General features: G+C 45.7%; 1 protein-coding gene across 7 annotated transcripts in view; it reads left to right on the top strand.

Moving 5' to 3' along the window:
* Positions 1-27431, top strand: part of LOC101520822 (signal-regulatory protein beta-1-like) — a 50419-nt gene that overhangs the window by 8269 nt on the left and 14719 nt on the right. Inside the window, exon 1 of one of the 7 annotated variants that reach the window (XM_058679433.1) lies at positions 26510-26991. The exons of the other annotated variants lie outside the window; for them this stretch is intronic. Within the exon in view, the coding sequence (XP_058535416.1) occupies positions 26919-26991 (73 nt within the window). The 5' untranslated portion in view covers positions 26510-26918. Of the gene's footprint in view, positions 1-26509; positions 26992-27431 lie in introns of those variants that run through there. 7 annotated transcript variants of the gene reach the window in all.

The raw sequence follows: 27431 nt of genomic DNA, 5'->3' as shown, positions 1-27431 counted from the left end.
TTTTTATTGCTCTTTTCAAAGACCCAGCTCTCTGTGTCATTCAGTTTCTCTGCTGTTTCCTGTTTTTAATTTCATTCATTTTCTGCTCTTTCCTTTTTATTCCCTTTTTCCTGCCTCTAGGGTTTCTTTGCTGTTCTCTGTCCAGTTTCTTATGGTAGAGGCACGGGTCTCGACTTGAGAGTTACCCACATTTTCAGGCTGCACCTCTGCCGCTGGGGCCTGGGAGCTGGGTTTGGGGTTGGGGTTTTGTCCTAAGGTGTTTGCTATAGTGTCATTGTCCAGGTCTCAGGTCCCTGCCTGTCTGCCTTCTTCCTCTACTTCTGAAATTCCCTTCTGCTGGCTTCTTGTAGTACTTCTAGGATTTATAGTTGCCATTCACAGGAAAGAGTGAGGAGAAACGAGTCTGCCCCACCTGAACTGACCAACAGTCTTCTTTTAGTCTTGCCTTTTAGTCTTCTGTCCACCTGTACGGTCTGGCCCCTCCTGTGGGCTTTCAGCTTGTCTGATCACATCTTTACCGATACTGTGGCTGAATATGTGTGATGGGCAGCAGCCACATGCTCCTGCTACACCAGGAGGCCACAGGCTACCCCGATCCTCTCAGTCCCGGCTTCCATGCCTCTGTGTATTTTGATTACACAGGTACTTTTCAGATACTTTACAATGTTTCTGGCTGAGTTGACCTCTCTTTGTTAGTATAGAATAATCAAGATTTGTTTGACAGTAAGGAAAGTATCCTTTTTATTTTTCAAACATTTATTGTTTGTTATATGAAAAGGGGAGAGAGAGAGAGAGATCTTCCACTAGCTGGTTCAGTAGACAAATGGTTGCAATGGGAGGGGCTGGGCTGGAGAAATTGGTAACGTCATACAGGTTTCCCCTAATGGCAGGGTTCCAAGCATTTGGCCTTCATCTACTGTCTTCCTAGGCTCATTAACAGGGAACTGGAATGGAATCGGAGCTGATGGGATTTGAGCCACTGCTCAGATGGGAAGCCAGCATTGCCAGTGATGGTTTATTAACATGCTGCACTGTGCAGGGCTCTTACTGTGCACCTCAAAACTTCCTTACCTCACAGACCTGAGGCCAGATGTCTCCTCTACTTCAGCAGGGCTGTTCCTCCCTCAGGAGGCTCAGGAAAAGAGGTGCAGGGGCGAGAAGGCAGTGGCCTCTATTCCCTTGCCTGATTCTTACAGCAGTGGAAAACTTGGATTATGCCAACGGCCATTGAATCTTTATAGCATCATTTATGGTCCACACAGAATCATCAGCTTAAAAAATGAGGGCCTGGCACAGTAGCCTAGTGGCTAAACTCCTCCCCTTGTAAGCACCAGGAACCCATATGGGCACCAGTTCTAATCTCGGCAGCCCTGCTTCCCATACAGCTCCCTGCTTGTAACCTCGGAAGACAGTCGAGGATAACCCAAGGCTTTGGGACCCTGCACCCAAATGGGAGACCCAGAAGAAGCTCCTGGCTCCTGGCTTCAGATTGGCTCAGCACTGGCCATTGTGGTCACTTTGGGAGTGAATCATTAGATGGAAGATCTTCCTTTCTATCTCTCCTCTTCTCTGTATATCCTGACTTTGCAATAAAAAATAAATACATCTTTTTGAAAATATGAGCCTGTCACATATATGTTCAATTTCAAATCTTGCCTGAAAGAAATGAATCCAGGCCTGAGAAGGCCCATGGACCAAACATTCTCCTCCCATGTTAGAGACTGTGACATTGTCTGGTTGCTGCTCTGTCATGGCCACATCTCTTTCTAGGACTCTGATTTCTCCGCGTCCCTTCTGCTCATCCAAAGCCCCTGTGATTGCTTAGCTCACCTGGAGAACGCCAGTGCCTGGCCCCTCCTCAGGGCCCTGAATCACAGCCACCCAGGCCTGCTTCCCAGTAAAGGCAAACATTCACAGCTCTTTGACATCAGGCCTGATTCAAGGTCCCTTCTGAGGGTCTGTGCTCGGATCTGTGCTGGAGTCTGCAGAGTTTTTCAGTATTTTCCTTTTAGGGGTGTGCTATGAGATCAGTGGCTCTCCAGGCTCCCCGGGACTCCTTCCTGCACTTTTCCTCTCGGGCTGGTAATGGTGAAAGGTGCGGAGGGAGGGAGGGAGTCTGCACAAGGCATTGATTCTCTTTCCCACACTGCAGTTCAGCTGCCTCTCGGTGAGTCATGCTGGAGGTCAGTTTTGGGCAGAGTGTAGTCTTCATTCTTTGTTGTTTCTCTTCATTTGTGGATGATTTTAGTGGAGATGACCTTCATCCTGCTTCCTGCTGCACCTGTTCTTCTAGAGGCCCAGGGAAGGTTCCAGAGTGCTTTGGCTTGGATGTGCCCATCTTACCTCTCAGTGTCCCACAGCTTCCCCACCCTGTTCTAGCATGACAGGCTTGTCCTGAACCTTGGCTATTGTTGGATTTATTCCCAGGGCACAAGCCCCAGCTTCTTCTGCCCCATGATCCAGGAGATAAGAATCTGTGTTGCTTTCAGGAAGCCCTCTGGCTTTCTTCCTTCCTTCACTTTAACTTGTAGTGGAGCACTCAGCCCCAGTGTCTTTCTCTAAAGGATTGGAGCCTGCTGGCTATTGTCCCATCCATAGTCCTAACCATGAACACTTCCCCACTGCATTTCAAGTACTCAATGTCACGGAGTTCCCAGGCCACAACCAGTGGAAGTTGTAACCAACACAGCACAGACTGTCTCCGCTGAGCTCCTCATTGCCCACACAGGAGCCATCAGTTATCAAACCTGTGTTTCTAGACCAGTGGTCCGGGTCGGTTTCCCGGGAAACTGACTCCAAGATTTAACAGGAAAGCAGGGAGCATCCAGGAATGTTCACAAGGTCAATGCTTGTCACCAGCCTGGCAGAGGTAGTGTCAGTCTGCAAGTCCAGGCCATACAAAGGACTCAGTGGCTCATGTGGAGAGCAAGAAGGGTGGGAATGGTCTTTGAGGATTGTTCTCAACTGAGGGGAGGGTGCTGGGCAAGTCTTGGATGGGGGTTGCCCTTGAAGGATTCATGACCTTGGTGTGGGGGTACAGCTCTCTGCTGCTGAGGCTGTGTCCCTGCACTCCTTAGCTGAGCAGTCAGCCCCCAGCACCCCTGCAGCCACATGTGATGAGGTTCCCTCCTGACTGGAGGTGGGTATCAGCATTATCTTATTTATCAAATAGATGTTTCAGCACCATTGTTTCATTTTACCTGGGTTCCTGCCTTGGCCTTGAGCCAGTGTAGGATACAGGTGTCAGAGCATTGACAGGTCCAGGCAACCTCAGATGAGCTCATGGCTCATGAGCTCTAATGGCTGCTCCTGTCTCTGATCTGCAGATTCTCCACCTGCTGCATTCTTCGTAATTCTCCTCTTCTGCCTCAAGGTGCTGCTGGTGATCATTCTCTCTGCCATTCTTTGCTTCAAGAAGCAGAAGATCTCAGAGTAAGTTGTGTGTATTGGAGGGAGGGCAAGGTCAGCAGGCCGGGCCAGGTTATATATTCTACATCAGGTCCAGCCAGGTCTATACAAGATGGCCCCTGGTCCTCGGCCATTGTGAGGAAAGTGCTGTGTTTCTTTGTAAAGTCCTGTCTGCTGTAGTTTGCCACCTTCTGGTATAAGTTACAGTTTGTGAATGCTCACCTGCCTTTCTGTTCGCCTCTTACTCTTGGAACCATCAAGATGTGACTATCCCCAAAAGCTCCTTAAATATGATGTATTTTGCTGGTGTCTCCTTTGCTGAGACATCTTCACCCACATCCATACCCACACTTCTCTCCTTTAGTTCAGGAAGTTCGGCTTCACCAGTGTTGGGACAGCGAGATATCGTCAAGTCCCCATGTCCTCAGGCGGCTACTGATCCACCTCTGACCCCACCTTCAGTGTGTTCCAATGTCACTTCCCATGTCACACCTCCTCCTCACTTCACTGCAGTTTTACCTCCGTTGTCAAATGCTCCTCTCCATGATTAATTTCTGTGACGCGTGGTGTGCACCCAGCCCTTGAAGGAGACCTCAGCCACGAAGGAGACCTCGTGGCTATGGACTTCGAGGTCTTGCATGCAAGCAAGGATTTGCAGGGACTCATCATCAGCAGACTTTGGATGAAGTGACCTAACTGGTCAATGGTCAAGAGGCACACTTGTTGTTTGTGGACTGAAGAGCTGGCCCAGAAGTTTGAATCTCATGGCAGCTTTTACTGTAATCACACTGCATGTCAAGTTTCCTCACAGTAACGTATGGTGGTGACTGAAACTGGAGCCATGTGCTGCGGGATTTGTGCGATTTTAGGGAACTCAGATGACTAGAATTCATGCACATTAACATCAGTGTGAGAACTGCCCGAGTGTGTTTGTTTTTCTTTTTCAGTTCTAAGGGAAATGACTGTGTACAGGCAGATGCCAAGAGAGTAAGGACTATACAGGAGGCCGTCAAGTTTCCCTTATTAAATGAATGACTGTCTCATTGAGAACATTAGTGTCTCTTACATGTCACAGTTCTGTTTTTTCTCCACGATGACATTTTATTGGCATATGACAGTTTACAACGGTGCATGTTAAATTATACCTTACACTGAGTAAGAATCATTTAGCCATCTGCATGCATTCTTACTCGGTGACATTTTTTCTCAGATTATGATTTAATTCCCAATACTGATGTTAACAGTGACAGATGGAATAAAAACAATTCCTTGAAGTAGACTGCAATTGGAAAATCATACTTTGCCTTCTCTATTAATAAGTCTTTCTTCATTCAGTCACCCAGCTCTTGTACTCCCAAGCACTGTTCTTCAAGCTTACTCTCTCTGCTTTGTATTAAAAAACTCATCAAAAATTCAATATTCTCCAGAAAATAAAGAAGTACCCCTTCAAAAGGAAAAAGCCAAAAGCAAGTCCACTTTGATTGAAGTATGTTGAAAGGGCAGAGGAGCCAACTGCAAGAACTCCCAGTGGCCAAAACTGGAACAACATAATAAATAAAGCAGTATTGGGTTATAACCCCACATAGCACACACACATCTGTGAGCCCTACTGACATAAATAAGTGAATACACTAACCAAAGAGAAGAGACACATCTCCGCCTAGAGAAGTCTCAGATGATTGGAGTGCATAGGGGCCACTAAGGAAGTGGAACACAGCTCCCTACACACACAAAAATGTGGGCCATACAGTGACTCTCCTCCCAATAGTGCAGTGTGGGAGGGGGTGAGGAATGACCTCACCGTGGAGAGAGACTTGCAGCCAGTTGATCAGCAGTTTATACACACTCACAAGTCAGGCTCAGCAGTTGGAAAACAACACCCACAGGTAGAAATCAACATGGAGTTCGACAGCCAGAAATTGTGTCAAGGACCCTTGATGGGAGGAAAGAGATGCTTTTTCTCTGTTGCCATCATCCTCCAAATACCAGAACTCCAGTCCAATCATGAGAAAAAACAGCATATGAATTTCCACAATGGGGTGTCATCACACAATACACCCATTCAGCACCCCTCAAAAATCACAAGTACATCAAAATCAACTTTTTTTAGATTCATGTTAAGTATTAGAGAGAACCTGCAGTATTTGTCTTCTGTGCCTGGATTATTCCTTATAATGTCCCCAGGTTAATTCATAATGTTGCAAATTAAAGAAGTTCCTGCTTTTTAAAAAGAATATATAGTATTTAATCATTTAAACATAACACACTTGTTTTTCAGCCATTTTCGTTGGTTGTTTCTGCATCTCAGCCACAAGGAGTAATTCTGTTACACTGTCATTCTTGCCTTGATCACATGTTGTTCATTTTTCCAGAATTTCAGTGTCAGTGCAGCTTGTATGATGCCCAACAACACATAAACAGGAGCAGTCAACCACAAAGAAATGGGACAATCATTAGCCAGAGTGAAGCAGAGAGGGCACATTCCAGGAGTAGGAGAGGACAAGCTGATGGCAGAGGGGTACCTAGAGACTGACAGACATGGGAAAGTAGCAGAGACAACGTTATGGTGTTGCAGTGACCAGATACCCCAGTAGCAGTCAGTGAGCAGTGAGCCAACCTCCACTGGTGGCCAGAGCTCCACCAGCAGTCAAGTGGGAAGGGATATTCACCGGGAGAATAGGAAGTGAACCCAGGCAAAAACTGCACATCCTGCTGATTTGTTTGATTTGACCAGGACCATAGAGAACAGTCAACCCCAAGTTGGCAATGCAAGAACAGGGTGGATTTCACAGCCCAAACCCTCACCTTAGCTGCATTAGGCACCATTTTGTGTAGGAAGGCAAAGGCTGTGGGATGGGACTGTGCATGCACTAAGCAGAGAGCGAACTAAAAATTCAGTGGAAAGTCTCAATAACAGAATGAATGAGGCAAAAGAATCTCAGAGTTGGAAGATATTTCTTGCCCCCAGTGATCAAAAAGCTACAAGAGGAACAAAGTCAAACTAAGAAAAGTATTCAAGAATTAAGGGATACTATTTAAAAACCAAATATTAGTATGGGGGTTCCAGAAAGATCAGAAAGAGAAGCTGAGTTTGAAGATGGATTCAATGAAACAATAAAGGAAAACTTCCCTAATCTGGAGAAAGAATTGGTAAACAAAATACAGGAGGGACACAGACCTCCCAACAATGTTGGTCAAAAGTGATCTGCACCACGACACATGATAATCAAGCTCTCTTCAGTCAAACACAGAGAAAAGATCCTTAAATGTGCATGTAAAAAAATCAATTACATATACAAGAATGAGAATCAGACACACAGCTGCCTTCTCACAGAAAACTATACAGGCCAGAAGAGACTGGAGTGACAAATTCCAGATTCTAAAAGGAGAAAATTGTTGGCCAGAATAACATATCCAGTAAAGCTTTCCTTTATCTTTGAAAATGAAATAAAATTCTTCCACAGTAAAGAAAAGCTCAAAGAGTATGCCTCTTCCAGATCTCCCCCACAGATGATACTTAAAGATGTTCTCTCGTCAGAGAAAGTTAATAACACCTACCAAAACGAAAGGCAAATGTGAAGAACATCCCAGTAAAATAACAACAGAAGACTAAATCAAACCATGAACAATGCATTGCTAAAATGACAGAACCAAATTATCACCTATTCATATTAACCCTGAATATAATGGCTTAACTCATCAGTCAGATCTCACAGATCAGTAGACCGGATCAAAAAACAAAACCCACCTATCTGTTGCCTACACAAGAAACATCAACAAAGATCAGCAGAAACTATATCTCATGGATTTTGTTCCTTTTGTTTTTATTTTTATTGCTTCAAAGCAGTTTTTTTTTGCATTAAATTCTTCACTGACTCATATGTCATATAGCATCATTTTCTTTAAGAAGTTTCTTGATTTTCATTTTTACTTCTTCAGCGACACATTAGAAGTTTAGTAGCATGTTATTTAACTTCCTGGCATTGTTAATTTCTATTTTTATTCCTGTGGTTGATTTTGTTTTATGGCTTTTCATATAAGTGAATGTATAGTAATTGCATAATGGAGACTATCATATCCAGATGTGAGGATACAATGCAGTATGTGTCTCTGCTTCCAGATCTAAGATGGACTCCCAATGAAACTGTTGAATATTTCTCAACAATGGGATGCTGGACTCTGCCATTGTCCATGTCTGCAATGATGGACTTAACGATTGTTTATGAAGAGTTATATTATTGTAATGATATAGGGGAAGAAAGTGAGGAGGAAGGAGGGAATTTGACAAGGGAATGAAGGAAATTCCAGACCCTGTGGAACTGGATCATAAACTAATAATAGTAGTAATAAGTGGAAAAAAAGCACAATGGAATGAGATTTTGTTGAGTAGAAGTGAACATTGACAAACACAAACCACTCTGATATCTAAGATGCTTTCGCATCTCAGATAATCTCAGATCATCTCACATCTGAGATCATCTCAGCAATAAGGTCTTCATTGTGTGGAACGCTGTTATTATGCTAAATATCACTGAAGACCCAATGGACCTCTGATCTTGCCATTCTATCAGAACCGTGAGATGTGTATTTTAGATGGAAAAATGAGACTCAGAAAAGTTGAGTGATATACGATGTTTCAATTGATTTCCCAATATTCAGCTGGTCGCTGGATGCTAGACTAAACCAGTAAGTTCATTCCTCGTCTCCTGCTGGTGTTTGACACAAATGTGTGACCAAGTCAAGCCAATGCAGGTATACAAGAGAGAAACATTTTCAGAGAAATCTAGAGACCCAAAAAGCTTTCTTGTCCTTTGGCTGAGAGCAAGTGATTATTTTACATGAGGTTGCCTCCAGCTGGACTATGGTGAGAGCCAAGGTGAAGAATATTTCACTCAAAACAAATGAAGAGATGTGAAGGGTGTGGTTGGACAGTGTCGCACAGCTGTCCTTTTCCTGGATCCAATCTCACTTCCAGGCCCATGGTAGTTGGGAGGGAAAACACTTTGTCAAGCCACTTTGCTTAAAGTCTACAGTGTCCTACAGGATCCCAGATCATGATGCCCTGTGTCCACAGAGTGGTAAGTTACAAATCAGTTTTTCTTTCTGTCCTCAAAACCTTACTTTTCTTAGTGTTTCATCACTTGTGATGCTGTATGAACTTTAAGTCTAAGAAATGATTGCCTCAGTGATACAATAGGGCTGCCATTTCCTAGACACCCACTTTATCTCAGGCACTTTATTCCTGTCCCTTATGTGGTGATCCTTGTGTGTAGGGATATTTGTGCTCATTGCAAGACTGTGCACACCAAGACCCAAGGAGTTCCAGGGGAGGGGTGTGCTCTGTGTTAGTCAAGAACCTTTTCTTACAGGGCTACGAACTCAATTCACCAATCAAAGTAAGGATTATTTTTTTGAGTGTTTTCTTTACAGTTTGGTAGCGCCTATTTTTATTTTTGCTGCATATGATATTGGTGTCTTTTCATAGAAGTCTTTTCCTTTGGAAAATGCATTGCAGAGTTTCCCTAATGTTTGATGGAAGTCATTCTAGGAGTTAGATTCCTAAGCAAATATACTTCCAGTCATGACTCTTCTCTTTAGGTTGAATAAAGAAATGAAGAAATTCAAACAACAAAATAGTCAACCAGAGAATCTCTAGAAATACCATTTTCACATTATAACTGCCTAAAACCCAGTTCATGAAGGATCATGCCAGTAGTTCATTTGATTAATGTTACCAATTTTGTTTTATCAAGATAGTTCTGGAAAACTCAAGCAAAAAGGTAAGCTTATAAATGGATGCATTATAGATCTAGATATTTTGTAGGTCTAAATATAAATATAAAGACACATAAATATAAATGTAAAATATATGCAAAGATATAATTTAGACAAACTTTATTATGCTTACAAAGAAAGAACTTTCAGAGGTAAGACAAGATGGAAGAAAAGGGTAAGGATATGTTTAAACAAATGGAGAATCATTAACCAAGTTAAAACAGAGAGGCCATGATCCTGGGAAATAAGAGAGTACAGGCCAACGTCAGGGGGACACCTGGAGACTTGCAGACACAGGGCAGCAACAGATAGAGTGGAACAGTGTTTTAGAGACCAGATACCCTGGATGAATGAATGGGAGAAAATATTTTTAAACTATACAACTGGTAAAGGATTAATACCCATCATCTATAAAAATCAATTTCGTTAAGAAACAGGCAAAGTGTCTGTGTGTATTGGCATCATTGCAAATAGCTTGTAAAAAATGAATTTTATATTTTTGTCAAATCAATCTATGTTTGGTATATACTTGCAATGAAGGAATCTCAACTGAACTTGAACTGTGGTTATACAGCAAGGTGGAGGAATCCACCATGGAGAGAGGGTTTGGGGAGGGGTAGGGGGAATCCCAGTACCTAAAAACTGTGTCACATAATACAATGTAATTAATAAATTAATAAAAATGAAAAAACAAAAAAAACAAAGTAAGGATTAACCAGCGATGTAGTTGAGGAGGGCTCTGGGCTGCTTGTGCATCCAGAAGAAGCTGGAAAAATCAGGGACTGCAGAGTAGGGTGAGACTCCATGCTCTCCAGACTCGTCCTCTCTGACATTGCCTTGTCTCTGCTCATCTCTGCCTGTTTGCACACAGACCTTCTCCAGATAGAGCTGGGCAGTGTTGACATTCAGCCCCCTGGTTTAACAACCAAGCTGGACAGAGAGCCTCTTCCCCCACCAATGAGTCACAGGGATGCCTTTAGGTTGACCTTTCCTTGGGGTGTGTGCCCAACAGTTCTCTTACTCACTGTTGCCAAGGAGAGGAGGTGCTATGATGGAAAAAGCATCCACGGCTGAAATAGATGCTAAACCCACTGGAAGCAAAATATCCCAGCTTGTGATGCAACTCCTTCGTGTCACAGATGGGGAGACCTAAGATAATGCAGTATCTGCAAAACTTAATAAAACAGGACTCTAAGTATTACAAATATGATCATTTAGTAACAAAGTTATCAAATAAAGGAACAGAAACAAGTACATTTATAGGTAGAAACAAAAGGCAGCTGGAAGATAGAATAGAAAAAATGAGCAAATATCCTATAGAAAAAAAAAAAAAAGAACTACTTAGGACAGTTTTTACCAAGACAATGGGAAGCAGTTCATTTACTTGCCTACAGACATCTGGGCAAAGTATCTGGAAGAACAGTAGACAAGACCCTGCACACCAGGCAACCGAGCACCATTAGCTCTGCAAGGTGTTAATCAGTGTGGTGAGCACTAGGCTTCCCTCAGCCTGCGCTCTGAGAAGGGTCAAGGTCCACAGGCAGAAAGTGAGACCTCAGGTGGATTCTGGAGACCTCTGAGAAGGAAAAGAAGAAAGGAGAAGACCCTGCAGGTCAGAGTGGCTGGGGCATTCTGGAGAAAGGCTCAAAGTGCAGAGAGCTTCCAGAGACAGATTTCCAGGGTCAGCCGCTGGTCCTCCCTCCCCTGAGGGCAGGCGATGGGCTGAAATCCTGCAATCGCACCTGTTTGTACCTCTCTGTGCAACAGTTCTCCTGCTTCATGGGGCCTCTGACACAATAGGCCTCCAGGAAGGGGTAAGAATTGGCTCCTGACTAAGGGACACCGTGATCCTGACACACAGAGTTCAGGTAATGAGATGGAAAAGATGAAACTGCTCTCAGATCGTTTAGCTACATTGGCTAACAAGCCCAAGCAATTGGCAGAAATACAAGATATCTAGACCTAAGAACCTCAAATCTTCCATATCTGACACCTAATACAAACTTGGGAGGCATGGAAATGGCAGCAAAGTGTGATTTCTACAGACAAACAAAACCCAGTATTTGGAAACTTAACCAGAAAAGACAGAGGAGAGTTTAGTACACAAGGACATGAAAGTTCTTATGAAGTATCCAGTCTATATTCGAGAAGCTGGGAGACAATCTGGGAAGTAGATGCACAGGAAGCATTTAAAAGACCCTTAATGAGCTTTACAGGATAAAAGCTGCAACAGCTAACAAAATAATTGACTGAGTGGGATTAATAATACAGAAAACGTTAAAGAAAAAAATGAATCCAAAGATGGCACCAAGAACTACTCATACTGACACTTATTTGGAGTTCTATGTTTAAAAAGAGTAAAAACAAATCACAAGGGTACTTACTTCTGAAAGGTCACGGAGAATGGAGTTTAAGAGAACTTCATTCTGGTGTGAGAAAATTTTGAATATTACACATACGAAGGGTCTTAAGAAAGTTTGTGCAAATGCATTTTGTGATAAACCATGCAGAGGTTTCAAAAATGTGTGCATCAAAATACAATTTTCTTTTGATTATGTTTTCTATGAACATTTTGAAGCGCCATGGTACAAACATCCATATTTCTTCATGATTGTTTTAAAAGGAAGCCTAAAGAAAAAGTAATTCTAAAAGTAGAGGCACAACGGCAGGAAGCCCGGACAGAAGAGACAAAGATGAAAGCTAGACTTCTCTGAATGGAGCTTAAGCTTTGGTTTTGTGAACACATGAATGCTTTTAATAATTAATAAAATCCAAAAGGAAAACATTTCCAAAAATCCAAGTGACTAAATCCAAAATGAAAGTCATTCATCTCACCATGCCTTCATGACTTACTCACATAAAGGCACAGTATTTCAAGGAATTTTAAGGGGCAGGGTTTTAGCCTGGGCTCAAGAGAAGCAGCTCTGGAGACAAGGAGTGAGTGCAGGCAACCTCAGCAGTGAGAGGTGACATCAGACACTCGGTACAGGCTGAACCATCAAGTCAGGGCCACTATGGGCAACCGGAGAGTCATCTAGCTGGGAAACTCTGGGAACCAGGACAGAAGGTGAGAAGTTGGGTCACTGCAAAGACGTGGTAGTTTCCAACAAAGAAAAGGGGCAAGAGAGAAGAGGAATTTCTTTATTAAGAGATGAAAAACAGGGTGGGTCAAAGGCTGGGCACCTTGGAGCTCCTGTACCTGCCCCCTTTGCTCTTTCCCACCCCCATGCTGGATGCTGGCTGTGTTTCAAGAACCAGACATCCTGTCTCCAAGGATGACGCACAGATTAAAGAGGGCAGAGGCAGGGCTATGTCTTCCACGGTACCCGCATTAGTGTCTCAGCTCTCCACGACATCGCAGGACAGCAAGCTGCCACCTCCCCTGCTGCATCTGCCACACACAGCTTTTACCTTCAAAGACACGTGAATCACGTGCCCCGAGAGGGAAGGAACACATGTTTCCAGACCTCTGAGACCCTAGCTCTCACCAGGAACCCTATAAAAGTTTCACTTGTCAGGTGAAGCATGAGGTACAGGTGCGGGTGCAGGCCAACAGGTGGCAGAATGAGGTTAGAGGAGAACCAGTGAGCAGGGTGAGTGGGCCTAGGGCCTGATGCAGGCTGGCTCTGCAGGTGGAGAGGTGGGGTTGAGCGTCCAGGAGGGGACTCCAACTGCCAGGGCACCGCGAGAGGAAGATGGCCATGGGCTTGCACTCCCTGTTCCCCTTGACCTTGAAAGGTAACGAATCTGAGGGCTTTGGAGCTGGCCCTAACCACTTCAGCCCTGTTCTGTCTCTCATGCCAGGCCCAGCTTGAGCACAGAAGGCGAGGCTCCCTGGTATTGGGCAGGGGTGGGTGGGAGAAGTAGGGAGCAGATGCGATGACCACTCCTCCCCCACAAGGATGTTGAAGGGGAACAAAGGCTGCCGCTCCGGTTCCTGCTTCCACTGTAGGTCACAACCCAGTGGGTACTCCGCTCCTCAAAAGCAAAGGATCCTCCCTCCCCTCCTGCCTTGGTCAGCAGGTGCTGCCCAACATGGAACCAGCCATAATGCCTGGAGCTGCCACCCTGGCTTCCCCTGCCTCAATACACTTCGAAGTCCACCCACATCCACTGTTACTCACAGTCTCCCTTGGTGGGGAGAGCCAGAATCAGAATGAGCAGTAGTGGAAGCGGGGCTCTTGTGCCCCACCCGGGGGAAAATCTCTGTGAAGCTTCAGACCTCAAGTCCATGACCTTGACTAAGAACCCAGCAGAGGCAGCACTGGCTCTGACTAAAACACAATGCTCATGGCCCCCGCTCTGCGCCCCACTCCAGGGAAACCCATTTTGACTGCCCCACAAGTTCTGTAATTAACCTGCACAGCCTCCCAATGACTTGTACTATCTTACATTTTATTTTAAATTGTTGCCATTTACACAGAGACATATAAAGATGAATTAAATGAATATACATGGATTTATAATTTCTAAATATTTGTGACACATGTATTATACATGCACATACTCACTAATTATCCTGAAAGGAGAGGAAGGGATATTAATAGCACATGGTGTGGGATTTGTGGCAAAGATCATAATGAGAGAAAAGAGAGCTACATTATTATCTTTTGGGTTTAGTTCATGAATGTCTATATCTCACGGCATCCTCACATTTCTTATTCTACGTGTGCACTAATTTTCTCATGTGAAGGAAAGCACTTGAAATTTGTCTTTCTGTTTCTGGCTTATGGCACTTAGTATAATGATCTCCAACTCATCCACTTGGGTGCAAATGTAGGAATTCATTCCTTTTTTGTGGCTGAGTCATACTCCATCACGTACACATACCACATTTTCTGTGTCCAGTCATCAGCTGGTGTCCATCTGGGTTGATTTCCTATCTTTGCTATTGTGAATGGAGCCGCAATAAACATGGGAATACTTTAATATGCTGACTTCATTTCCTTTGCACTTGTTCCCGGAAGTAGGATAGCTGAATCATATGGCTGATCTATTTTTATTTTTCTGCAGGATCACCATGCCGTTTTCCTATACTGGCTGTACTGATTTGCATTCCCACCAACCATGTGTGTTAGGATTTGCTGTTCTCCACAGCTCAGCAGCATTTGCTATTTCTTGACCTTTTGGTAACAGCCATTTCATCTGGAGTGAGGATACTTCACTGTGGTTTTCAGTTGCATTCCCTAATGGCTGGTGATAGTAAACATTTTCTTATGTGTTTGTCAGCCATTCACATCTCTTGTTTTGATAAATATGTTTTCAGATCCTTGCTCACTTATTAGCTGGATCCTTTGTGTTGTTGTTGAGTCTCATGAACCCCTTATGTTATGGATATTAATGCTTTATCAGATGCACAGATTGCAGATACCTTGTCCCATTCTATTGGTTATCTACTCACACCGATTGTCTCCTTTGCAGTGGAGAAGGTTCTTAGTTTGACACACTTTGCTTTTGTCTGCTTTTTGTTCCATTATTTGTGCATTTGGACTACTGTCCAAGAAATAATTGCCTTTGCCAGTCAACATCTTGGAGTGTTTCTTTGTATTTTCCTCTAATAGTTTCATAGTTTTGGGTTTTACATTTAGAGCTTTGATCCATGTCAAGTTGGTTTTGGGTAGGGTGTAAATTAACACTGTTGTTTCCAACTTCTGCAGGTGGAAATCCAGTTTTCCCAACACTACATGTGGAAGACACTGTCCTTTCTCCAGAGAGTGTTTTTAGCACCCTGTCAAAGATAAGGTGATTGGAGATGCCTGGATTTATTTCTGGGCTTTCTATTCTGCTTTATTGATTCATGTCTATTTTTATGTGTGTACCATGCTGTTTAGGTGATAATAACCCTGTTGTATGTCTAGAAGTTTTGGTTGCCTCCAGCTTTGTTTATATCATTCAAGATTGATTTGAATATTTGAAATCTTTTGTATGTTCATATCAACTTTAACCTTGCTTTTTCTAATTCCATGAAGGGTATAATTGGTATCTTGATGATGATTGCACTGAAATTTTGACAATATTAATTCTTCTAACCATGAACAATGAAGGGCTTTTCACATTGGTGTGTCAGCCTGCACAACTGAGATTTAAAATTAGAAGACATTCAATACACATATGAAGAGACACTTTGACTCGTTACTAATCAGGGAGAGTCAAGGGGAAGCCACCTTGAGGTGCCCTTTTGTCCCTGGCAGAAATACCAGAGCAGCTGTGCGGACAGAAGGGACACCATGACTCTGGAAAACAGTTCTGAAATGTTTTGCTGCATTGAACACTTGCAGACCCTATCACTCACCATGCCCACTCTTGGTTTATACCCCAAAGAAACTCTTGCACTTGCACACCAGGAGATGTGTACAAATACCTACATGGTAGCATTGTTTTAAAATTAGCAAAACCTGCAGATGGCCCAGACGGGCAAGACACAAATAATGGCAATCAGTTTAGTACAATCCAAAAGGGAATGTTAGGCAGAGGTTAAACAAAAAATGAATTAACTGAAGCTACACATGGTAATATGGACTAACATTAAGTAGTAAAATATTGGTGGGAGGGAATAAGCCCTGAAAAATATTAGAGTATGATATTCTTTCCTTACATAGTGCACGGTTTTTAGGAATATGATAAAATCTCATATTTTAAAAAAGGAACAATAAACACAAGATTCCAACAGCTGTGACCTGGAATGTTGACAGGAGCAGAATGAGAAGGTAGCTTTTCTACAAGTAGATGGCAGTTGGTTGATGTTCTAGCTCCTCCAGTGGGGGCCTCCATGAATGTCTGTATTGTTACAAATGAACAAGTAGACAAAAGTGAGCAGCACAGTACAGGGTTGATTCAGATATGTAGAAGGAGATGATGGATGTGTGTTTACTAAAGCTTCCTGAGAGTTCTTCCTTCCACTAAGCCACTCCTCAAGACAGGTACAGAGGATGGCTAACATGTTCCATCCCTGGAAGCCAGAGCCAAGTGAAACAATCCAAGGAGTCCTAGTTTGGGCATGAAAATGTGTCTTCCCTTTGAGGAAATAACTTGTGTCCTAGGAAAGCCCCACCCAGTGCTTCCAGATGAGCGTTTGCTCATGGTACACTTTCACTGGATGCACAGATGTCACTGAGTGCCAACTCTGTATAGGTGCTGAATAAGCATGTGAGAACGCTGGTCTGGTCAAGGTGCTCCCTACCTTTGTGGAGTCTACAACCCCAAGAGTTTAGAGACAGGAATGGAGGGAGGAAGGGAGAATCTAAATGTGATGAATGCTCCAAAGACAATAAAAACATACATGAAAGACCCAGTATGATGCCTTAATAGCTGACTCCTCACCTTGCAAGTGCTGGGGTCCCATAGCGGTTCTAATTTGAATCCTGGCTGCCCTACTTCCCATCCAGCTCTCTGCTCGTGGCCTGGAAAAGCAGTAGAGGATGACCTAAAACCTTGGGATCCTCAACCCCCATGGGAGACCCAGAATAGGTTCCTGACTTCAGATAGGCATGGCTCCAGCCTTTTGGCCATTTGGAGAATGAACCAGAGGAAGGAACATGCTATGATGTCAAGCCCTGAGATGTGACTTGGACAGTCACAGGGGAGGAAGGGGACAGTGGGGCCGGGAGTGCTAGTGGAACAAGGGAAATGCTGGTGCCACCAGGTCGCCCAGGGTAGTGGCCCTGTGAGAGAGTTTGGTTTCAGTGAGAGAATGAAACCCTATTAAGAGTCTTAATCCAGAACCAATGGCAAGAGCGTGGGATTCTTAGTAGTCATGACTCCTGTTGCAGAGGTGAGCGAAAGGCAAACTCCTTGCCATGAAGCAGGAGGCTTGAGAGTGATGGGGGCCATGGAGGTGCTGGTGGCAGTGGAGAGACAGTGACTAATAGGAGGCGTCCCTAAAAACAGCCAGGAAGCTGCGCCTGGGGATTGAATCTGAAAGGTCAAGAAGTGGAAGGACTCCGGGATGGCGTCATGATAAGGTTGTGCAGTGGAGGAGAGAGGAAAGCAGGTGGAAGAGGCTTGTGGTGGGAGCTCACAGCTCATCCCCGAGTGGTTAAATATAGCCTGTGCTCGTCATCTCAGCGGAGGTGCAGAGCGTCCAGCGGGCGTGGAAGGACGTGGTTCAGAAGCAGGGTCAGACTTGGAGAGGTATTTTTGGAGCAGTTGGAGCTGTGGAGCTGGTTGCCAGGGCAGCCAGGAGGTAGCACCGAAGTTCAGGGCCTCCCCAAGCCCTCAGACTCAAGGCAGCCTCCAGGCTTTGGCACAGAGTAGGCGTCACCTAGAACCAGATGGAAAGAGGAAACCCTCACATCTGTCATGATTGCAGGATTATGGATGTACTTTTCATTTTCAGATCAACAAAGCATTTTGAAATAGTTACATGTGTCCGAAATTGTTGGTACTTTGAGGATCTGTGCCTGCCTGGGTTGGGAATGTCCCACAGGCTCCCTGTCCTCCTGGGGTCTTCTGGGGGTTCTCAGTGGCCTAACTAGAGACTGGAGAGAGATGGAAACCATTCAGGGACAAACAGTGCAGCATCTGAGAGAGGGGCTGCCCCTTTCCCATCTGAGTTGCAGAGGCTGTGGGGCCTGGAGCACAGGTAAGTGATGTGATTTTAGGCACCATTGCAGGTATGCAAAAGTTATCACACTTACATTCTTTCCCATAAGCTGTTTTTTATTTTAACCACTCTTTGCATCAAAATCAGGGTCCCCATACTCTCTTAGGTGCTTTTGTGACGTCAGCTCACACAGCTACAACACACCAGTACCCTTGGCAGTCCGGGCAGTCCTCGACAGAGCAGTCACACAAGTACTCTGTGTCCCCTCCCACCGCCCTCCCAGCACCCTCTTCCTCCTGATCTCAGCTTCTCCAGCCCTGCCTACAATGCTGTCTCTCACTTTTTCAAACACTTGACATCCTTCATCTGAACCTCAGCTTTGAAACTCAAAGATAACATTTGTTCTGTTCCTGAGTGATAACTTCCCTCCAGGCTGAAGGGTTGCATTTATCTCCTGCCCAAATTATCACAATAAAACACATACCCACACTGTGGCAGGGGCATGCATGAAACCTGGACTGACTGACTCTGCAGCGCCCCTAGCAGGTAGGTTTTGTAATGACACATCACAAGCCTGTGCCATCCCAGGTTCCAGGGCTGTCCAACTGTGAATGATTGTCATAGCCATTCAGCTGGATGCTTCATACAGGTGAATTACATCTCAGCAAAGTGGGAAAGGTGGAGAAGCCACAGCAACGTGAGGACCTCACAGGAACTGAGCTTCTCTTCTGACTTGGGCTCGGCAGGGAGGATCTGATGCATCCACACAATCCCCACACACAGAACACACAGTTCCTTAGGGGCTTTATTCCTACAAATGTCCCTTATTCAAATGAGGGAAGAGAGGAAATGAGGAGTTTTGTGGAAACCAGATGGAACTCTCATTTTTTCCCACAAAGTAGCCCTGTGAGAACTGATGTCAGACTGGAAAGGAAGCAGGGGGAAAGCGACATAGAGGGCAAGCTGAGACAGTTGGACGCATTATTGCCCATGGTCCCTACAGTGCTCTCATAAAGGGGCTTATTCGTATGTTCATTAAATGCACTCACTGTGTCTCGCAGAGGTGGGAAAACTGTTTTCTGCCAAGGGCCATCTGAATATTTATCATACCATTTGTGGATATGTAATGTTATCAACCTAAAAATTAACCTGCCATAGATTTCTTGAATTCTGAGTCCCACCTGCAGCTGCCTTGGCAGGACCAATCAGATGATTTTTTTTTAACATGTTTTGTGCAGCTGCCAGCTGGAATGTACCCCACCCCTGAGTATTAGAGGTGGTGAGCTTAGAGAGTTTTATTCCCTAGAAGCTGCAGGTCAACCTTACTTTGCATCTGATTGGCCAAAAATCTTTTTTTCTTTTGACCTTTTTAAAACATTATTTGTTTTATTATTTTATGATACAATTTCATAGGCTCTGGGATTTCCCTTCCCTCCTCCCTTGGCTAGAATTTTAACAAGTAACCCAACGTCAACCAACCACTGACTGGGGGTGGGACTGAATTGGACTAATGAAGATCCACCTCCTAGGGCTAGGGAAGGGCCTATATTCTGCTGAGTTCCATTTCTAGGTGGGATGTGGATTCTGTTAGCGAGGCAGGAGCCAGGTCTGGCCATGGAGGGGCCCAGGCAGTGGGTGGTGGGTTCAGTGAGCTGTAGGGTACTGCACCCTGCGAACATGTAAAGCACCAGAGGAGCTAAGAGCAGGGTGCTGTTTGCATCCCAGAAAAACTGAGGTTCTCAGAACCACAGCCTTAAGAACCTCATTGAAAGCCCCCAAGAGAGAGCCTGGCCTGGAGAGAGGGGAGCAGCCAGCAGAGCCAGGCACCCTGGCAGGAGCAGTTAGACTTGGGAAGAAACAGCGGCTGCAGGAACCCATATAAAATGAAATCTGAGGGTTACCCTATCATTGCTGGGAAGCATTAGCCCCAGTGCCCTTGTACAACCCAGGAGAGGATGAGGACCCTTGGGAAAGAGCTACCGCCTACTTCTTCTCTGACCTGGATTTGATTGAAGTTAGGGGACAAAGAGAGACATAATTATTTATTATAATACAGTGGAAATGCTGGAAGGATGTTATCTAACAGTCAAAGTGAACCAAGTAATGGGAGAAAAAAAAATCTAAATTGTGTTGTTTCTGCCGCAGATGCCAGACCGTGGCTCTCATCAGGAGGAGGTGGAAGAAAAAGCCATTGAGAGGGACATTCTACAGCAATATCTGGCCTGTCTTTTTCCAAAGTGTCCGAGTCACACAGCAAGGAGAAACTGTGACGTATTAAAGGAAACTAAAGAGATACGGAAGGGAAACACAATGGGTTCCTTTCTAGTCCAATGTGTTATTGGGACCAGGACACGATGGGAAGAGAAGGGAGAGGAGTCTCCAGTCTCGGGCTGCGGATGAAGTGCTGTGGTCCAGCGAGGCCTAGCAGCTCTTCCTGTAATCAGTCAGGACTTAAGAGCTGCGTTTTTTGGGGAAACTGTCATTGGTACTGGGCAGCAATGAATGAGATCAGAGATGGTTCTGGGTACCGAATGACATGTCCTCTGTTGTCACAAACTGTTCTCAGTGTCCTTGGGAGGCAGGTGGGGAGGGAGCAGGACTGGAGTCCTTGTTTTCCCGCTCTCCTGTCCCCTCCCCTCCTTCTCAGGATAGATCTATCAGAGTATGGAGCCGTAGGTACCTGGCTTGTCATGCCCAGCCACCCACACCCGTGTTTCCTGTTCACCACTGCATTGGGTCTTTGGTAAGGCGTATGAGGGGTCACAAAGGGTCTCTAGGAGCCAAACCCAGAGGCCACACACACTGTTGCTCGAGCCAGGAAGGAAGGGCCACAAGGGAGAACATAGTCTTTCCCAATTACTGTGCAGGTCAAGTTCACCCAACCCTCCTACATGCTTTCTAACCCTTTGTGTTGCTATGGCTGTGACCATCCACTAGGAGTGCTGGCTGCTATAGGGCTCCAGCAGAAAGCTGCAGATCCCTGTCCCTGTTCTTCACCACTGTCCCACCAAACGGACCACTTTGTCGCTCCACAACCCCTCTTCTTCCAGGAGGAAAGCTTATACTTGCCCATGTGGCACTCACCACGTGGCGCTGTGGAAGGTTTGGCTTCTTGGCCATTTTGACAAGCCACTCCATTCTTCCTCCGGGATTGGGACAGAGGAAAGGGCAAAGGGCAAAGGGCAAAGGGCTTCTGACATGATTTACTTTCCTCCTCCTCCTCGTTTACACACAGTTTGCAATTCCAGATGCAATTCTTTCCAGCTCCACTTTTATAAGCTTCTTACCCGTGTCTTGTAGGGGACTCCAGGCTGCATGTCCAAGCAGCTGGCCAGTCTCCCATTCTCCTCCTGTCTGGATGTGAGACAGTGCAAATGTCCTGGGGACACCTGTCAGGCTGGCTGAGGGTCCCCTGAAGGCCCCCGCAGTTGGCCCAAGGGGGGCAAAGGTCTTCCTCCGTCTCCTGTGTATTTGAATCATGCGAGCTTTAAACAAGGCCCCACTCCCTAGGTCCCCATGCTTTTCCGTCCATCCCTCTCTGACAAATGCTCACTGTAGGTGTTGGGCTGTCGCTGGCAGAACCGGGAATCCTCAGCAACATCTCCACCCCATGACCATTGGCACATCATGCACAGATGTTCCAGCGCCTTCATTTCCTGAGGTGTATGGCACATCTCCCTGCCAGCTGTGCAGTCCCAGGGGATCACAGGCTCATTTTAGCATCCTGCCATAAAACTTTGCATTTGGTATTGATGACACGCCTGGCTCTGCTTGTGTTGGTAGTAGTTAATCCTCATGCCTTTGTACACAGACACATCCAGAAACCAGGGATAAGGTTCCTGCTCACCGTGCTTCCAAAACCAACCAAATTGAGGTCTGGTAGGAAATATCTTAACCTGCACTTGCTACAGCGCCGCCTCCTGGGAGAGAGCTGAATAACAGAGAAAACTCCCAAGTCCTGACTTCTCCCTGGGGAGTGGGAAGAGTGTAACATCTACCTGATGTTCTGACTTTTGGAGATGCTTCCTGGATGTTTGGTATCTATTTTGCCTCAATCCAAACACAGGCAGTAGTGAAGACCAGGTTTGGGACATCTGCAAACAAAAAATAATCAGTAATGGTTGGGACTTTGTGGCCAAAATCTGCAGTATCACCAACAACCACGAGGTGGAGCTCCAGTACCATAGCTGACTTTAGTCACACTGAGCCCACAACACTGAAGACCAGTAAGAGCTCCTGAGTGGAAAAAAAAAAAAAAAAAAACAGAGAATTTCAGAAAAGCACGCGCGAGCTTACAAACTCAGAGAGGATGTAACTGCAGAAAAGGAATCAGCAGAGGCCTCGGATCACCTCCAAACTGGTTGGAGAAAAAGCAGAGGAGATGAGCTTCAGATCTCCAGGTGCATGCAGAGAAGAAGGCAAACGAGGCTTATGCAAAGAAATAAATTTCTGGAAACCGAGGCCCTCTGCGTGCTGTGTGTGCGTCAACTCCGCGTTCTCTGTTCCTTTTGTCTGTGTGTCCTGGCGTCACTCCCATGCTTTTTTGATGTAAGTCTTGACATCACATTGTATTCCTTGTCCAGCTTTATTCTTCTTCAGATGGTTTTGACTGAGAGTTTTAAATTTGATCTGCTGATTTCTAATGGGAACCCTGAAGAGATCTGAATAGAGCTTACATGAAATCTGTATATCCGTTCGAAGAGAGTTAACATAAACAACAAGTCTTCCAATGTATGAATACTGCATATCTGTCTAGTTTCTTTTTTACTAGTGTAATGTTTTCTAAGTTTTCATTGTATAGATCCTTCCATTTTTAGTCACATTTATCCCCAGATAGGTCCAATTTTCAATGATATTGATGCCATAACTATTAAAATTTTAGTTTCCAACTGTTACTTTTTTGTACAAGAATACAAAGCGCTTTGGTGTAATGATCGTGTACCTTGCAATTTTGCCAAATTCAATTGTTCAGACCAGTAGTTTTGGGGTTCAGCACAGCAGTGTAACAAGTAAGTTGACACCAGCTGCTCCACTTCCCATCCAACTCCCTGCTTGTGCCCTGGGAAAGCAGCAGAAGATGCCCCAAAGCCTTGGATCCCTGCTCATATGAAGACCCGGAAGAAGTTCCTGGCTCCTGGCTTTGGATAAGTTCAGCTCTGGCCATCTGGGGAGTGAAGCAGCAAATGAAAGATTCCCTCTTTCTCTCTCTCCTTCTCTCTATGTTAAATCTGCCTTTCAAATGAAATAATCACATAAGTCTTTCTTTGAAGCACTAGTAGATTTTTAAAGAGGTTCCATCGCAATATTGGGATAAAGGTAGTTTGCTTCTTTGTGACCTGCATACGCTTTGTTACTTGCTGCACTGGCTTGGATTTCCGGCCCAATCTTGAATGGCAGCAGTAGTGACAGGCATGCTCAGCTAGCGCCTGATCGGAGTGAGGAAAGCATTCATTCTTCGGACACTGGGCCTGCTGTTTAAGATTGTCACAGCTGTCCTTTGACACTTTGAAGAAGTTTCTTTCTAGTCCTAGTTATTATCAACAAGGGAATTTAGATTTTTTAAAAGATGTATTTACTTTCATTGGAACGGAAGATTTATAGCGAGAAGGAGAGACAGAGAGAAAGGTCTTTCATCTGTTGGTATCGCTCGCCAAGTGTCCACAATGGCCAGAACTGAGCTGATCAGAAGCCAGGAGCCGGGAGCTTCTTCTGGGTCTCCCATGTGCATGCAGGGTCCCAAGGCTTTGAGCATCTTCTACTGCTTTCCCAGGCCACAATTAGGGAGCTGGATGGGAAATGGAGCAGCTGGGACATGAGCCACTGTCTGTACAGAATCTCAGTCTTACAAGGTAGGGATTTAAGCAACTGAGCCTTTGTTGGTCCTGGGACTTGGGATTTTATTGATTATATTAAGTAAATGCCAAATTCAAATGAGGGAAAAATGCAATTTGGTCATGATTTTTTTATATAGATAGATTGCTGAATTTGATTGTGGCTACATTATATTTAAAAATTTTGCTTCTTTGTTCCACAGGGAGATTGGTTTCCTTTCCTTGGAAGCGTTTCATGCTGAGGTAATGGGACTCACAGGATAGTCAGAGGTGTGCCTATCTTTTCCATTGTCTGGAAGTGTTTCTATAAAATGGGTATGATTCCTTTTATGTATTTTCTTCAAAGCACGATACATTTCACTTGTTTGTGCTACCTACTGCTTCTTGAGGTAGATTGGACAGGTTGGAAGCTTCAGAGTTTGTCAACTACGTGGAGCCTTGGGGTTGCTGCAAACAATCCCTGCTTACACTTGGGGTGTCTGTTGTGTCTACGGCGTTGTCACCTCTCTCCTTCCTGACTTTGGGGATTTAAGTTCCGCCTCCAACCCCACTTCACAACCGACATGTAGAAAAACATCCGTGGGAGTCTTCAGCATCTTTTTTGGCACCCAGCCCAAGACCAGACTCCCCACTTCAGCCTGTCCCCAAAGCCAACCTGCTGCACAGCACAGGAGCAGGAACTGCTGTTTGGGGGTTCACAGGAGGTGGGGAGAGTCTTGAGCAGATCTGCACACTGCACGGTCTGCATCCCCCAAGACGCGTTTGAGGATGAGAGCAGAGGCCTCAGAAGCAGGCAGCCAGGCTCAGCAGCTGGGCTCCGTCATCATGGGCATGTTGGTGGGGCCTGAGTCTGCTCAGGCTTCCCCATCAAAGCTCATATTAGCTGTGTGTTTCTCACTTACCTAGAAAATGAGTGAATCATTTTCCCTGGATGTTTCTCCCCATCTACAAATACAGGGTCATTAGCCAATGTTCCAGGGCTGGTCAGAGGATTAGAACAGGTGGTTGGAGAGGACTAAAATCCAGATGTGAATCGAGGAGTGTCTTTTGGTTTGGGTTTTGTCTTTTTTTTTTTTTTTTGATGTTTTTATTGGAAAAGCAGATCAAATTTACAGAGATAAGGACAGACAAGGAAAAAAGATCTTCAATTCACAGGTTCACTCCAAGCAAATGCCAGATTTGAGCTGACTGAAACCAGGAGCTTACTCTGAATCTTCCACATGGGTGCAGGGTCCCAAGGTTTTGAGCCATACACTGCTGCTTTCCCAGGTCATAATCAAAGAGCTGAATGTGGAGGCAGAGCAGCCAGGACTCGAACTGATGCCCATATATGATTCCTAGGCTTGCAAGGTGCAGATTTAGCCAACGGAACCATTGAGCTAGGTCTGGGAGTGCATTTCTGACCACACAGACAAGGATGCTGCTGGACTGCTGCAGGTGCAAACGGATGTTGGGCCAGGAAGGTGTGGAGGGCTTGGCCGTTGAAGTCCTCTCGCGGGGTTGATATGATTCCAGAGGTGGCACTGCAGCTGTGCCTGAGCCTGGCTGTGGGTGGCTTATGAGGGGTGCTGCCCACCATGGTCCTGCCTGTCCCCCCAGGCTTGCTGTCTATGCTCATGCTTGCTCTGGGGCTAAAGGCAGTGACTTTGGCCACATTCCTGCTGGCTCTGGCTGACCCCAGGTCCAGCAGCACTGTGGACACCTCAGGGTGGGTGGGGCAAGGGACAAGAGTGAGGGGATGACCACAGAGCAGGTCCTCAGAGTCAGACAGAAATCACACTCCTGAACCACCTCTCTGCTTCCAGAAGCCCCTAGGTCCCCAGGGCCCGCCACACCCCCTTTCAGCCTACCTGGGGAAATGGCCTGTGTGGCACTGGGTTCTCCCTCAGTGTACCTCCCTCCACCCTCTCAACCCCTTCCTCAGCGGCTCCCCATATCCATACATTCTTGTCTTCCAGATCCAAATCAGATTCTTCTTCCAGAAGGCTCCCTGGATCTCTCTGAGTTCACTCAGTGACCACCTATGTTTCTCCACTTACCTCCCTCTTCTCCACTTCCTGCTCCTTCCTAACTCCTCCCTTCTCTACTGCTCCCTGCCTGTGACTGGCTTGGTGGGTATAATGGATAAAAGGCAGGCTTGGCAATTGTTATAAAGATCTTAAGCAACAGAGCCTGGCTCCGTGGCCTAGCAGCTAAAGTCCTCGATTCACCTGGGTGTCTTCCCTTAAACAGAAAACAGTTTGGGTTGAGCCAAAGAGGACATGAATTTAGTTCAAGAACTGAGTAAATCACCAAGTACCAGACATGAAAAGGGCTGACATGGAGACTGAGCAATGCCACCCCCATTGCCCTGAAACACCTCTAGAGACACCCCTATCTCAAAGATTCTTGAGACAGAGAGAGAGATGTGTCAAGCTTTGATGCAGAGGAAGCCTGGCCCTGTGGCCACCTTGACCTCTGACCTCTGGCCTCCAGAACTGGGAGGGAAAACACTGCTGTTGTAAAGCCACCAAGCTCATAGTCTTTTGTTGCAGGAGCTGCAGGAAGCCAATACAGAATGGGAGCAGGAAGCCGGTCTCCTACACTCCCCAGAGACCCTTAGTTGCCCCAGGAGGCCTCTTACGTCATCTCCTCTTAAATCTACCCTGCCCTGGCAGCCCAACCTCCCCCTGATCTTAGGGCTCCCTAATTCATTCAAGTCTGTGTGTAGTGGTTTCCTTCAGTGGCCTGTCTAGAATATTCTGTGTGTAACAGCACTTCAGGTACTCTTGGTTCCCCTATACCACTTCTGATTTCTTCATAGAACCTTAGAAAAGTGTATATGCAGGGTGCTGCACAATGAGCTAGTGGCTAAATCTTCACACGCAGTGATGACTGGAATGGGCGCTACAACAGGGATCGGGTCCAGAGCAGACCTGGTTCTTCTCCTGTATTGAGCAAGTTTTGGGGTCCCTCCTCCTGCTGCCGGCTGAGGGAGTCCCTGTTGAAGCTGGTGCAGAGCCAAACCACAAGCCAACCATACTCCGGGCGCTGGGTTCCTGGCTTTGGGCACAGCCCTCAACCACAGTTCCTTCTCCATGTTGGGCTCCCAAGTGGGAAATCAGCAAGAAGACTTCAAGATGGCTCAGAGAACCGAGAGGAGGGGCTCACGCTCCAGGCAAGAAGGAAGCGTTGATTTTGCTGGGCCTGCCACAGTCTGAAAATGGATGGTGCAACTCCTAGCCTTGTGGTCAGAAGCCGGAAGCTGTTGTGTCCACTTCCTCTTGGGGTGCAGCAGGCCAACACCTCTTCCCTCCCCAGAGCAGCCCGGGATCCCTGCCGGCACAGACATTCGAACCAGGCAGGCTCCTTAGGTCTGCACCATGCCTGTCTCTGCCTCCCAGCCACACTTTTCTCATCCTTTCTTGCTGCTGACTCTGCTGCTGGAGTTAACAGGTGAGTCCTGCTGGGGAGCACATGATTCACCCTCCTGCTGCTTTCCCAGGTGCATTAACAAGGAACTGTATCAGAAGTCTAGCAGCTGAGACACAAAGTGGTGCTCCTCTGGTGTGCCAGTGCTACAAACGGCTATTTATCCTACTATGCCACAGCATTGGCCTCCACATTTTACATGTTCCAATTTTAAGATTTATTTATTTGTTTTTCTGTTGTTGTTGTTCGAGATAGAAACAGAGAAAGGGAAAAAAGGGTAAGACAGAGAGAGAGTAAGATTGACCTTCCATTTGCTGGCTCACTTCCCACGTGCCTGACATGGCTTGAGCTGGGTCAGGTGGAAACCAGAAACTAGGGCTACATTCAGGTCTCCTGTATGAGTTGCAGGGTCCCACACATTTGGGTTAATTGTCTCTGTTTTCATGATGCACTTTCAGGGAGCC

Source organism: Ochotona princeps, chromosome 22 (genome assembly GCF_030435755.1).
Source record: "Ochotona princeps isolate mOchPri1 chromosome 22, mOchPri1.hap1, whole genome shotgun sequence".
NCBI lineage: Eukaryota > Metazoa > Chordata > Mammalia > Lagomorpha > Ochotonidae > Ochotona > Ochotona princeps.
The sequence above is the reverse complement of the archived record's forward strand: the minus strand, read 5'-3'. Positions and strand labels throughout refer to the sequence as shown.